At 27.2% G+C, this 15,586-nt stretch overlaps 2 protein-coding genes across 2 annotated transcripts; one reads left to right on the top strand and one right to left on the bottom strand.

Moving 5' to 3' along the window:
• Positions 1–6,408: 6,408 nt before the first annotated feature.
• LOC111417946 (alpha-tocopherol transfer protein-like) lies at positions 6,409–7,496 on the top strand. The gene is made up of 3 exons (XM_023050378.2): positions 6,409–6,538; positions 6,590–6,746; positions 6,796–7,496. Exons 1-3 carry the CDS (start codon positions 6,409–6,411, stop codon positions 7,412–7,414), a joined length of 906 nt encoding a protein of 301 aa, XP_022906146.2. The 3' UTR covers positions 7,415–7,496.
• A 5,427-nt stretch (positions 7,497–12,923) lies between these two features.
• Positions 12,924–15,061, bottom strand: LOC111417959 (epidermal growth factor receptor substrate 15-like). The gene is made up of 3 exons (XM_023050392.2): positions 14,823–15,061; positions 13,918–14,766; positions 12,924–13,863 (listed from the first exon to the last, which is right to left on the bottom strand). The coding sequence occupies exons 2-3, from the start codon at positions 13,948–13,950 to the stop codon at positions 13,504–13,506; spliced, it is 393 nt and encodes a 130-aa protein (XP_022906160.2). The 5' UTR covers positions 13,951–14,766; positions 14,823–15,061; the 3' UTR covers positions 12,924–13,503.
• Positions 15,062–15,586: the final 525 nt, after the last annotated feature.

Genomic DNA, 15,586 nt, shown 5'->3' with positions numbered 1-15,586 from the left:
TTGGCTCGTTGAAACTAGATTAAATTTGCTTCAAAATGCTTCTTATTTCATTAAGATATCTCAATTAGTTTTTGAGATACGATTGTTTCAAATTTGGTGTTTATGATTTAAACTTGTCAAAAGTGAATTAAAAAAATCATAACAACAAAATATGATGCTATAAAGAAATAATTTTTTACTAAATTATTATCAATTATATTTGTTCTAATATAAATTTTGTTTCATCGCGATATCTCATTTCGTTCTTGAGATACAATTATTTAATTGCATTTTAATCGATTTAACCTCAATAACGACACGGTTGAATTAAAAAAATTGTATCTCTGGGAATTATGGAAACGAAGAAATTATATTTGGCTCGTTGAAACTAGATTAAATTTGCTTCAAAATGCTTCTTATTTCATTAAGATATCTCAATTAGTTTTTGAGATACAATTGTTTCAAATTTGGTGTTTATGATTTAAACTTGTCAAAAGTGAATTAAAAAAATCATAACAACAAAATATGATGCTATAAAGAAATAATTTTTTACTAAATTATTATCAATTATATTTGTTCTAATATAAATTTTGTTTCATCGCGATATCTCATTTCGTTCTTGAGATACAATTATTTATTTGCATTTTAATCGATTTAACCTCAATAACGACACGGTTGAATTAAAAAAATTGTATCTCCGGGAATTATGGAAACGAAATAATTATATTTGGGTTGTTGAAACTAGATTAAATTTGCTTCAAAATGCCTCTTATTTCATTAAGATATCTCAATTAGTTTTTGAGATACCATTGTTTCAAATTTGGTGTTTATGATTTAAACTTGTCAAAAGTGAATTAAAAAAATCATAACAACAAAATTTGTTGATATAAAGAAATAATTTTTTGCTCAATAATTATTAATTAAATTTGTTTTAAAATGAATTTTATTTCATCGCGATATCTCATTTCGTTCTTGAGATACAATTATTTAATTGCATTTTAATCGATTTAACCTCAATAACGACACGGTTGAATTAAAAAAATTGTATCTCTGGGAATTATGGAAACGAAGAAATTATATTTGGCTCGTTGAAACTAGATTAAATTTGCTTCAAAATGCTTCTTATTTCATTACGATATCTCAATTAGTTTTTGAGATACAATTGTTTCAAATTTGGTGTTTATGATTTAAACTTGTCAAAAGTGAATTAAAAAAATCATAACAACAAAATATGATGCTATAAAGAAATAATTTTTTACTAAATTATTATCAATTATATTTGTTCTAATATAAATTTTGTTTCATCGCGATATCTCATTTCGTTCTTGAGATACAATTATTTATTTGCATTTTAATCGATTTAACCTCAATAACGACACGGTTGAATTAAAAAAATTGTATCTCCGGGAATTATGGAAACGAAGTTATTATATTTGACTTGTTGAAACTAGATTAAATTTGCTTCAAAATGCTTTTTATTTCATTAAGATATCTCAATTAGTTTTTGAGATACCATTGTTTCAAATTTGGTGTTTATGATTTAAACTTGTCAAAAGTGAATTAAAAAAATCATAACAACAAAGTTTGATGATATAAAGAAATAATTTTTTACTCAATAATTATTAATTAAATTTGCTTTAAAATGAATTTTATTTCATAGCGATATCTCATTTCGTTCTTGAGATACAATTATTTAATTGCATTTTAATCGATTTAACCTCAATAACGATATGGTTGAATTAAAAAAATTGTATCTCCGGGAATTATGGAAACGAAGTAATTATATTTGGCTCGTTGAAACTAGGTTAAATTTGCTTCAAAATGCTTCTTATTTTATTAAGATATCTCAATTAGTTTTTGAGATAAGATTTTTCAAATTTCGTAATTTTAACTCTATAATTTTATCACTTCTGGAAGATCACTGATGTGTAGGATAAAGAGAAGACGTCTTAATATTGATCCTTGTGGGAGGCTTCTCAGAACCTTTTTCCAGTCCGAAGTAACATCATCTCTTTCTGATAAATAAGATCTGAATTACTCAAGCGGAAGTCCTCGTATCGCCATAGCTTCCAACTTCTTCAATAAGATGTCATGGTGGACACTGTCAAATGCATTAGTTAGGTCCATCGTTATACAACTGGTAAGATTGTAGATTAATTTCTTCATAGTTATATTTGATTTAACACTTTTCCTCTCAGATGCATCAATGTAGAGAAATATTTGAAAATATGAAAATTAGAAGAATTCGTTGTTTCAGAAGTTGCCAATGGAAAAAAAATCGATATTCCGAGTATAACACAGAAAAACTTTTAAAACAAAAGTTGTAGCAAATTTTACCCTTAACACATTACTTTCTAACACTTTTGCTCTCAAATGCATCAATGTCGAGAAAAATTGGAAAATATGAAAATTGGAAGATTTCGTAGTTTCATAAGTTGCTAATAGAAAAAAAATCGATATTCCGAGCATGATGCAGAAAAAGTTTTAGATCAAACGTTGTAGCAAATTTTACCCTTAACACATTACTTTCTAACACTTTTGCTCTCAAATGCATCAATATCGATAAAAATTCGAAAATGTGAATATTAGAAGAATTCGTAATTTCACAAGCTGCTAATAGAAAAAAAATCGATATTCCGAGCATGATACAAAAAAACTTTTAAAACAAAAGTTGTAGCAAATTTTACCCTTAACACATTACTTTCTAACACGTTTCCTCTCAGATGCATCAATGTAGAGAAATATTTGAAAATATGAAAATTGGAAGAATTCGTAGTTTCACAAGTTGCTAATAGAAAAAAAATCGATATTGCGAGCATGATATAAAAAACTTTTAAAACAAAAGTTGTAGCAAATTTTACCCTTAACACATTACTTTCTAACGCTTTTTCCCTCAGATGTATCAATGTCGAAAAAAATTGGAAAATATGAAAATTGGAAGATTTCGTAGTTTCACAAGTTGCTAATAGAAAAAAAATCGATATTGCGAGCATGATATAAAAAAACTTTTAAAACAAAAGTTGTAGCAAATTTTACCCTTAACACATTACTTTCTAACGCTTTTTCCCTCAGATGTATCAATGTCGAAAAAAATTGGAAAATATGAAAATTGGAAGATTTCGTAGTTTCACAAGTTGCTAATAGAAAAAAAATCGATATTGCGAGCATGATATAAAAAAACTTTTAAAACAAAAGTTGTAGCAAATTTTACCCTTAACACATTACTTTCTAACGCTTTTTCCCTCAGATGTATCAATGTCGAAAAAAATTGGAAAATATGAAAATTGGAAGATTTCGTAGTTTCACAAGTTGCTAATAGAAAAAAAATCGATATTGCGAGCATGATATAAAAAAACTTTTAAAACAAAAGTTGTAGCATATTTTACCCTTAACACATTACTTTCTAACGCTTTTTCCCTCAGATGTATCAATGTCGAAAAAAATTGGAAAATATGAAAATTGGAAGATTTCGTAGTTTCACAAGTTGCTAATAGAAAAAAAATCGATATTGCGAGCATGATATAAAAAAACTTTTAAAACAAAAGTTGTAGCAAATTTTACCCTTAACACATTACTTTCTAACGCTTTTTCCCTCAGATGTATCAATGTCGAAAAAAATTGGAAAATATGAAAATTGGAAGATTTCGTAGTTTCACAAGTTGCTAATAGAAAAAAAATTGATATTGCGAGCATGATATAAAAAAACTTTTAAAACAAAAGTTGTAGCAAATTTTACCCTTAACACATTACTTTCTAACGCTTTTTCCCTCAGATGTATCAATGTCGAGAAAAATTGGAAAATATGAAAATTGGAAGATTTCGTAGTTTCACAAGTTGCTAATAGAAAAAAAATCGATATTCTGAGATTAATACAAAAAACTTTTAAAACAAAAGTTGTAGCAAATTTTACCCTTAACACATTACTTTCTAACACTTTTGCTCTCAAATGCATCAATGTCGAGAAAAATTGGAAAATATGAAAATTGGAAGATTGCGTAGTTTCACAAGTTGCTAATAGAAAAAAAATCGATATTCTGAGATTAATACAAAAAACTTTTAAAACAAAAGTTGTAGCAAATTTTACCCTTAACACATTACATTCTAACACTTTTGCTCTCAAACGCATCAATATCGAGAAAAATTTGAAAATGTGAAAACTAGAAGAATTCGTAGTTTCACAAGTTGCTAATGGAAAAAAAATCGGTATTCCGAGTGTGATACAGAAAAACTTTTAAAACAAAACTTGTAGCAAATTTTACCCTTAACACATTACGCTCTAAACTTTTCCTCTCAAATGCATCAATGTAGAGAAATATTTGAAAATATGAAAATTAGAAGAATTCGTTCTTTCAGAAGTTGCTAATGGAAAAAAAATCGATATTCCGAGTATAATACAGAAAAACTTTTAAAACAAAAGTTGTAGCAAATTTTACCCTTAACATATTACTTTCTAACGCTTTTTCCCTCAGATGCATCAATGTCGAGAAAAATTGGAAAATATGAAAATTGGAAGATTTCGTAGTTTCACAAGTTGCTAATAGAAAAAAAATCGGTATTCCGAGTGTGATACAGAAAAGCTTTTAAAACAAAAGTTGTAGCAAATTTTACCCTTAACACATTATTCTGTAACACTTTTCCTCTCAGATGCATCAATGTAGAGAAATATTTGAAAATATGAAAATTAGAAGAATTTGTTGTTTCAGAAGTTGCTAATGGAAGAAAAATCGATATTCCGAGTATAATACAGAAAAACTTTTTAAACAAAAGTTGTAGCAAATTTTACTCTTAACACATTACTTTCTAACACTTTTGCTCTCAAATGCATCAATGTCGAGAAAAATTGGAAAATATGAAAATTGGAAGATTTCGTAGTTTCACAAGTTGCTAATAGAAAAAAAATCGATATTCCGAGCATGATACAAAAAAACTTTTAAAACAAAACTTGTAGCAAATTTTACCCTTAACACATTATTCTCTAACACTTTTCCTCTCAGATGCATCAATGTAGAGAAATATTTGAAAATATGAAAATTAGAAGAATTCGTAGTTTCACAAGTTGCTAATGGAAAGAAAATCGGTATTCCGAGTGTGATACAGAAAAACTTTTAAAACAAAACTTGTAGCAAATTTTACCCTTAACACATTACTTTCTAACACTTTTGCTCTCAAATGCATCAATATCGAGAAAAATTCGAAAATGTGAAAATTAGAAGAATTCGTAGTTTCACAAGTTGCTAATAGAAAAAAAATCCATATTGCGAGCATGATATAGAAAAACTTTTAAAACAAAAGTTATAGCAAATTTTACCCTTAACACATTACTTTCTAACACTTTTGCTCTCAGATGCATCAATGTAGAGAAATATTCGAAAATGTGAAAATTAAGAGAATTCGTAGTTTCACAATTGGTTAATGGAAGAAAAAGCGGTATTCCAAGCATGATGCAGAAAAAGTTTTAGATCAAACGTTGTAGCAAATTTTACCCTTAACACATTACTTTCTAACACTTTTGCTCTCAAATGCATCAATATCGAGAAAAATTCGAAAATGTGAAAATTAGAAGAATTCGTAGTTTCACAAGTTGCTAATAGAAAAAAAATCGATATTCCGAGCATGATACAAAAAACTTTTAAAACAAAAGTTGTAACAAAATTTACCCTTAACACATTACTTTCTAACACTTTTGCTCTTAGATGCATCAATGTAGAGAAATATTCGAAAATATGAAAATTAAGAGAATTCCTAGTGTCACAATTGGTTAATGGAAGAAAAAGCGCCCAAGCATGATGCAGAAAAACTTTTAGATGAAAAGTTGTAGCAAAATTTACCCTTAACACAGTACTTTCTAACACTTTTTCCCTCAGATGCATGGTGGTCTCGCATCTTTCTATGCTATGGTGGTTCAACAACACGAGTTGAACCATAAGATTGTTCTCATGTATGATTTTTTCTTTTATTATTTTCATTTGCAATGATTGTGTTTGTATGAGTTTATGTTTTGATAACAATATAGCAATGTATTATTATTATTTGGCTCGTTGAAACTAGATTAAATGTAAACACATTTAGTTCTTGAGATACAATATTTTTTAAATCGACGTTGTTACAACCACTAATTAAAACGTATAAAAATTGTTCTCTAATATACTATAATTCAATTATTGTTGTTATTATTTTTAAATATGTTTTCAATCAATTATTAACAATTAGTATTAAAGCAGTTACGATTTTTTAATACACACGATCTCGTTGCTCTCACGAGAGAAAGAGAGACACAGGAAACAATTATATTTTTAATACCCCATTTTTTAAAAAACTAATTGCTTTATAACGATTACTGTGACCTTGCCGATTTTAAATTGCACTTTTAAATTTGCTTTAAAAGCGAATTTCCGATTTCGAGGTTTTATTTAAAATAAAAAAATTAAAATGTGCAAGTTGTGTGCAAACGTTGGAAACGTCGATTTTTTGTATCAAAAAGATGACAAATTAAAACCTGGGGATGCTCAAATTTTGCAAGAATGGATGGCTAAGGAGCAACATTTACCGAAAATTTCGGGTAATTAATTAATTTATTTTAATTTAATTAATTCTTATTGAGCTCTTTTAGATTACCAAATGCTCCTTTTTTTAAGTAGTTGTTATTACAACATCCAAGCGACAAAAACGTGCTTAGAAAACTTTTATACCTTAAAAACTCATTGCCCCGAATTCTTTTCCGGTCGAAATCTCAATCAAGAATCGGTTAAAACCCACTTAAACACGGTGTAAATATTAATTAAACAATTTTTTCTTATTAATGATTAATTATTTTAGCATAGCAGCTCCATTTCAGCAATTAATCCCGACCAACAACTACATGGTTTGTATCGTAAAGCTTCATAACTGCAAAACGGACACTTTCGTCTTCAACGACACCATAAAAGTAATCGATATGGCATTGACTATTTACAATCAACAATTAGGGCCGCAAGAAGCCCATGTTTTAATCATGGATGGAGCCGGATTACAATTAGGACACGTCTTAAAAATGAACATAATGAGCCTAAAAAAGTATTTCATTTTCGTGCAAGAAGCGATGCCCGTTCGATTAAAACAAATCCACGTCGTCAACGTAAACGGGATAGTTGAGAAATTCGTTAACTTAGTTCGGCAGTGCTTAAAAAGAGAATTACAAGAACAAATGTACTGCCACAGCAAAATGGAAAGTTTGTACAAATTCGTGCCTAAAGAGGTTTTGCCCAAAGATTACGGCGGAAATGAGTTGAGTTTGGAGGAATTACACAAAAATCAAGTTGAAAATATAAAGGAACACATCGATTTGTTGATTGCGGATGAAGATGTGAAATCCAACGAGCAAAAACGGGTGGGGAAAGCGAAGAATTTGGAGCAATTCGGGATACAAGGAACGTTTAAAAAATTGGATATCGATTAATTATTATTGTAATTCAAAAATCGAAAAAAATCAAGTGGGGTTTAAAGGAAATTTAATAAAGATTATTTTTTAATTCCCATAAACATAATTGTTATGATTTTTTAAATTCAACACTACTTTATAAATTAAAAAAATCGTATCTCAAAAACTAATTGAGATATCATAACAAAATAAGAAGCATTTTGAAGCAAATTTAATCTAATTTCAACGAGCCAAATATAATTTCTTCGTTTCCATAATTCCCGGAGATACAATTTTTTTAATTCAACCATGTCGTAATTGAGGTTAAATCGATTAAAACGCAATTAAATAATTGTATCTCAAAAACGAAATGAGATATCGCGATGAAATAAAATTCATTTTAAATCAAATTTAATTGATAATTATTGAGTAAAAAATTATTTCTTTATAGCATCAAATTTTGTTGTTATGATTTTTTTAATTCACTTTTGACAAGTTTAAATCATAAACACCAAATTTGAAACAATTATATCTCAAAAACTAATTGAGATATCTTAATAAAATAAGAAGCATTTTGAAGCAAATTTAACCTAGTTTCAACAAGCCAAATATAATTACTTCGTTTCCATAATTCCCGGAGATACAATTTTTTTAATTCAACCATGTCGTTATTGAGGTTAAATCGACTAAAATGCAATTAAATAATTGTATCTCAAAAACGAAATGAGATATCGCGATAAAATAAAATTCATTTTAAAACAAATATAATTGATTATTATTGAGTAAAAAATTATTTCTTTATAGTATCAAATTTTGTTGTTATGATTTTTTTAATTCGCTTTTGACAAGTTCAAATTATAAACACCTAATTTGAAACAATCGTATCTCAAAAACTAATTGAGATATCTTAATAAAATAAGAAGCATTTTGAAGCAAATTTAATCTAGTTTCAACGAGCTAAATATAATTCCTTCGTTTCCATAATTACCGGAAATACGATTTTTTTAATTCAACCATGTCGTTATTGAGGTTAAATCGACTAAAATGCAATTAAATAATTGTATCTCAAAAACGAAATGAGATATCGCGATAAAATAAAATTCATTTTAAATCAAATTTAATTGATTATTATTGAGTAAAAAATTATTTCTTTATAGTATCAAATTTTGTTGTTATGATTTTTTTAATTCGCTTTTGACAAGTTCAAATTATAAACACCTAATTTGAAACAATCGTATCTCAAAAACTAATTGAGATATCTTAATAAAATAAGAAGCATTTTGAAGCAAATTTAATCTAGTTTCAACGAGCTAAATATAATTCCTTCGTTTCCATAATTACCGGAAATACGATTTTTTTAATTCAACCATGTCGTTATTGAGGTTAAATCGATTAAAATGCAATTAAATAATTGTATCTCAAAAACGAAATGAGATATCGCGATGAAATAAAATTCATTTTAAATCAAATTTAATTGATAATTATTGAATAAAAAACCATTTCTTTATAGCATCAAATTTTGTTGTTATGATTCGTTTAATTCACTTTTGACAAGTTCAAATTATAAACACCAAATTTGAAACAATCGTATCTCAAAAACTAATTGAGATATCTTAATAAAATAAGAAGCATTTTGAAGCAAATTTAATCTAGTTTCAACGAGCTAAATATAATTCCTTCGTTTCCATAATTACCGGAAATACGATTTTTTTAATTCAACCATGTCGTTATTGAGGTTAAATCGATTAAAATGCAATTAAATAATTGTATCTCAAGAACGAATTGAGATATCACCATGAAATAAAATTTATTTTAAATCAAATTTAATTGATAATTATTGAGTAAAAAATTATTTCTTTATAGCATCAAATTTTGTTGTTATGATTTTTTTAATTCACTTTTAAGAAGTTCAAATCATAAACACCAAATTTGAAACAATTATATCTCAAAAACTAATTGAGATATCTTAATAAAATAAGAAGCATTTTGAAGCAAATTTAATCTAGTTTCAACGAGCCAAATATAATTACTTCGTTTCCATAATTCCCAGAGATACAATCTTTTTAATTCAACCATGTCGTTATTGAGGTTAAATCAATTAAAATGCAATTAAATAATTGTATCTCAAGAACAAATTGAGATATCCCGATAAAATAAAATTCATTTTAAAGCAAATTTAATCTAAAATTAACACTCCAAAAATTATCTTTTAATTCCAACAAGTTTTGATGTAGCGATTTTTTGAATTCAAATTGCATGAAATTGATTCTTTTAGAGGTTATTTTGATATCATCGATTTTTAATAAATCGTATCTTAAGAACTAATTGAGATATCGCGTTGAAATAAAAAGCATTTTGTAGCAAATTTAATCTAGATTAAGCACACTTAAAATCATTTTTTAATTCCAAACAATTTTTAAAGAGCGATTTTCTAGGTTTCATCGTAATTTTAGAATATTGTTAAATTTTAAGAGTATGTATCTCAATTAGTTAATTGAGATATCAACTTGAAATAAAAAGCATTTTAAAGCAAATTTAATCCAAAATTAGAGCTCCAAAAATTATCTTTTAATTCCAAGTAGTTTTGATGTAGCGATTTTTTGAATTCAAATCGGACAAAAGTGATTAATTTAGAGGCTATTTTAATAAAGACGATTTTAAAAAAGTCGTATCTTAAGAACTAATTGAGATATCGCGATGAAATAAAAAGCATTTTAATGCAATTTTAATCTAAATTTAGCACAGTTAAAGTTATTATTTAATTCCAAACAATTTTGAAGGAGCGATTTTTTTAAATTCATCATAATATTAGCATATTGTTAAACTTTAAGAGTATGTATCTCAAAAACTAATTGAGATATCGAGTTGAAATAGAAAGCATTTTAAAAGAAATTTAATCTAAAATTAACACTCCAAAGATTATCTTTTAATTCCAACAAGTTTTGATGTAGCGATTTTTTGAATTCAAATCGCACAAAATTGATTCGTTTAGAGGTTATTTTAATTAAGTCGATTTTTAAAAAATCGTATCTTAAGAACTAATTGAGATATCGCGATGAAATATAAAGCATTTTGAAGCAAATTTAATCTAGATTTAGCACAGTTAAAGTTATTATTTAATTCCAAACAATTTTGAAGGAGCGATTTTTTAAAATTCATCATAATTTTAGAACATTGTTAAACTTTAAGAGTATGTATCTCAAAAACTAATTGAGATATCGAGTTGAAATAGAAAGCATTTTAAAGCAAATTTAATCTAAAATTAACACTCTAAAAATTATCTTTTAATTCCAACAAGTTTTGATGTAGCGATTTTTTGAATTCAAATCGCACAAAATTGATTCATTTAGAGGTTATTTCAATTAAGTCGATTTTTAAAAAATCGTATCTTAAGAACTAATTGAGATGTCGCGATGAAATAAAAAGGATTTTGTAGCAAATTTAATCTAGATTTAGCACATTTAAAATTATTTTTTAATTCCAAACAATTTTTAAGGAGCGATTTTCTAAGTTTCATCGTAATTTTAAAATATTGTTAAATTTTAAGAGTATGTATCTCAAAAACTAATTGAGATATCGAGTTGAAATAGAAAGCATTTTAAAGCAAATTTAATCTAAAATTAACACTCCAAAGATTATTTTTTAATTCCAACAAGTTTTGATGTAGCGATTTTTTGAATTCAAATCGCACAAAATTGATTCATTTCGAGGTTATTTTAATTAACTTGATTTTTAAAAAGTCGTATCTTAAGAACTAATTGAGATATCGCGATGAAATAAAGTACATTTTGAAGCAAATTTAATCTAGATTTAGCACAGTTAAAATCATTTTTTCATTCCAAACCATTTTTAAATAACAATTTTTTAAGTTTCATCATAATTTTAGAATATTGTTAAACTTTAAGACTTTGTATCTCAAAAACTAATTGAGATATCAACTTGAAATAAAAAGCATTTTAAAACAAATTTAATTCAAAATTAACGCTCCAAAAATTATCTTTTAATTCCAAGTAGTTTGGATGTAGCGATTTTTTGAATTCAAATCGCACAAAATTGATTCATTTAGAGGTAATTTTAATTAACTTGATTTTTAAAAAATCGTATCTTAAGAACTAATTGAGATATCGCGATGAAATAAAGTACATTTTGAAGCAAATTTAATCTAGATTTAGCACAGTTAAAATCATTTTTTCATTCCAAACCATTTTTAAATAACAATTTTTTAAGTTTCATCATAATTTTAGAATATTGTTAAACTTTAAGACTTTGTATCTCAAAAACTAATTGAGATATCAACTTGAAATAAAAAGCATTTTAAAACAAATTTAATTCAAAATTAACGCTCCAAAAATTATCTTTTAATTCCAAGTAGTTTGGATGTAGCGATTTTTTGAATTCAAATCGCACAAAATTGATTCATTTAGAGGTAATTTTAATTAACTTGATTTTTAAAAAATCGTATCTTAAGAACTAATTGAGATATCGCGATGAAATAAAGTACATTTTGAAGCAAATTTAATCTAGATTTAGCACAGTTAAAATCATTTTTTCATTCCAAACCATTTTTAAAGAGCGATTTTTTAAGTTTCATCATAATTTTAGAATATTGTTAAACTTTAAGACTTTGTATCTCAAAAACTAATTGAGATATCAACTTGAAATATAAAGCATTTTAAAGCAAATTTAATCCAAAATTATCGCTCCAAAAATTATCTTTTAATTCCAAGTAGTTTGGATGTAGCGATTTTTTGAATTCAAATCGCACAAAATTGATTCATTTAGAGGTAATTTTAATTAACTTGATTTTTAAAAAATCGTATCTTAAGAACTAATTGAGATATCGCGATGAAATAAAGTACATTTTGAAGCAAATTTAATCTAGATTTAGCACAGTTAAAATCATTTTTTCATTCCAAACCATTTTTAAAGAGCGATTTTTTAAGTTTCATCATAATTTTAGAATATTGTTAAACTTTAAGACTTTGTATCTCAAAAACTAATTGAGATATCAATTTGAAATATAAAGCATTTTAAAGCAAATTTAATCCAAAATTAGGGCTGCAAAAATTATCTTTTAATTCCAAGTAGTTTGGATGTAGCGATTTTTTGAATTCAAATCGCACAAAATTGATTCGTTTAGAGGTTATTTTAATTAACTTGATTTTAAAAAAATCGTATCTTAAGAACTAATTGAGATATCGCGATGAAATAAAGTACATTTTGAAGCAAATTTAATCTAGATTTAGCACAGTTAAAATCATTTTTTAATTCCAAACCATTTTTAAAGAGCGATTTTATAAGTCTCATCATAATTTTAGAATATTGTTAAACTTTAAGACTTTGTATCTCAAAAACTAATTGAGATATCAACTTGAAATAAAAAGCATTTTAAAGCAAATTTAATCCAAAATCAGCACTCCAAAATTTATCTTTTAATTCCAACTAGTTTTGATGTAGCAATTTTTTGAATTCTACTCGCAGAAATTTAATTCATTTAGAAATCATTAATTTGAAGGTAAATTTGGGTTAATTGAAATAAAACAAACCATTTAATTGTGATTGGTCAAATATATATATTTTCTGTCATTTCTAAGTAAAACAATTATTTCATTTCGTAGTCTTTAAGGTTACTTCAAAGTCTTTCCTTTTTAATTTACTCATTTCTTGTGCTCTAAACACTAATTTTTAAAATTTTTAATCTCTTTAAATATTTGTGCTTCCCACATTATTTATTGACAAAAAATCGTTAGATTTTTAAAATTGACTAGATTACCTTAATTATTGCTAAAAGAAAATTACTTACCACTCGTTTTTTTCGTGTACGTTCTGAAAAACCAGTGCATTAACCAAAACTTTCTTAATCATAATCGTTTCATGCAATAACAAAAACAATTAAAAATAAAATAATTTTTTTAAACATTTTTTTTGTTGAATTTTTTTAATTTAAATTTGGCGCGCTATGCTGACGTTTACCGGATATATTTTGGTTGTTGCCAACGTCACGCCTAAAGCGAGCCATACAAACAAAACAAAAATAAAAACACCAACAATACCAACAATAATATTAAAATAGCAACAGCATTAATTCAATCAGCGAAATGTAACAAAAAAATTCTTTTTCGAGCTTTTCACTCGTATTTTGAGCCTGTCGTGTCGGGCGATATCAAAAATCGCGTCGAATTCGAACCCTCGCAACAACTTTTACTATTACTAGGAGGCACTTTTACTACTGATATTTTCTCCTTCAGTTGGCTACACTTTTTCTGCATCAGCTTCAATTGCGCGTGAAGTTGGCCGCTTAACTCCCTTTGCAATCCTTGCACCTCTTGAATATCTCTGTGTAAACTCTGATAATTCGATTTCACCTCGTTTACCGACTTCAATAAAGTATAAACTTCGATTTCTTTATCTTCTTCCGAGAGCAAATCCGAGGTTATGTCACCTACTTGGGTCGCCAAATCATCTAACTTCTCATCGGTTTTTTGCATCTTTTTCATATGGAAAATTAATAAATATAAATCGAAATATTATTCGAACTATACCTGCTTTTCAAGATTAACCACCGCTTCTTCCATGATTTACAACTTAATTATTATTAACCCCTTCGAAGAGGAAGCGCGTTTAAAATCAATACTACGTTTAGATTTAGTTTGAGCGCCATCTGTTGCGGGTTATTCAAATTAAAACAAAACGCCATCTCTTATTCAAACTATCAATTTGATTTATTTATTAAATTATTAAAAAATTAATGATTTAAATAGTTTTTGAATAAAAATAGTCACCTAAAACGTTATTAATCAGCAAACAGCACAGATTTATATAAAAAGATCTTTTCATTATGACCGATTTATCCTTTTTAGGAACGTGGAAGTGATTCAAACAATACCCACTTAATAAATCAACTCCTATACAATTCACAACGTTCTTTTTATCCATGTACGATTTAATTTTCTTCTTATTTTCTCCTACATTAATAGGGGTATATCTTATTTCTTGATCTTGTAGTAGCCAAGTGTAATAAAGATCTTGATCATAATGTAAATATGAATATGTCGGTACATAATGAGATTTTGTCTGTTGATATCTTGGAGTTATCTCATTAATACTTGACGATTTCGTACTTGGTTTTTGTAGTTTGATCTTCTGATTGTTAACTTTCTTTTTCGTTTTTTTGGATGGTAATTTCACTTCTCGATATTCACGTATACGAATTGAATTTCTTTTAATTTGTTGGTTAGGAATTGGTGGTGGTAAAAGACGCTCATATTCTTCATTTAATTCACTTTCTCCGCTATAAGAGTTATCTGAATCTGAATCGCAGTGATTCTTCAAGTATTGGACTGCTGAATAATTGGATAATGGTTCATTGTAACTCATCTTGTTTACGGCAACTTAAAAAATGATGGATATTTAATATTAATATAGTGTAACATAGTATTAAACTTACTTATTTATAGTAGAGAATGTAGAAGAGGACTAAATACAGCCGCTAAAAGTTATCAAGGTTCATTATGTATGAAGATGGCGATCGAGTAGATAACACGCATGTTGTGGCTCTGATCGTTTATTAAATTAAAACAAGTTGTGTCTTATCAAAAGTTCCCACTACACAAGTGATACCGCCTACTATCCTCTGTGTGATAGTGCAGTGCTTCAGATTGGCTCCCTTTCTTTTATTCTCAAATTATTTAAGAGGCCTACCTAGCTGGCGAAAAATTCGAAACGAGATTCGCTCGTGAACACGCCTAATGCGGCAACACCGCTCCATGTGTACTCGATCGGGCTGGCGCGCCAGGCCGATGGCGACTAGGACTGTCCGATTGTCGGGTAATTCCCCGACAATCAGCGACGTTGATTTTATTCTTAGTTGAATGCATTTGAATACGAGTCGGTGCCGCTTTTTGGAACATAGCTGTTATTACTAGTATTTCATTATTATCGATTGTTAGTTAAAATTATATATTTTCTCGAAAAGGGATGTTGGTGGATGCCGATCTTATCAGATTCCTCATTATAAAATTTCACAGTATACCAAATTTTATCTGTATATGACAAATCACGGAAATTATTGAAGGTAATCTAAACCTTAGGCATTTATTGATTTATACAGGGTGATTTATCAGCTCACCATCAAACTTTGTCATATGATAGCTAATCCAATTACAAAAAAAAAATGTTAATGAACATATGTCCTATTTTAATTATTTACGA

This window comes from Onthophagus taurus, unplaced genomic scaffold (assembly GCF_036711975.1).
Source record: "Onthophagus taurus isolate NC unplaced genomic scaffold, IU_Otau_3.0 ScKx7SY_15, whole genome shotgun sequence".
Classification (NCBI taxonomy): domain Eukaryota; kingdom Metazoa; phylum Arthropoda; class Insecta; order Coleoptera; family Scarabaeidae; genus Onthophagus; species Onthophagus taurus.
The sequence above is the reverse complement of the archived record's forward strand: the minus strand, read 5'-3'. Positions and strand labels throughout refer to the sequence as shown.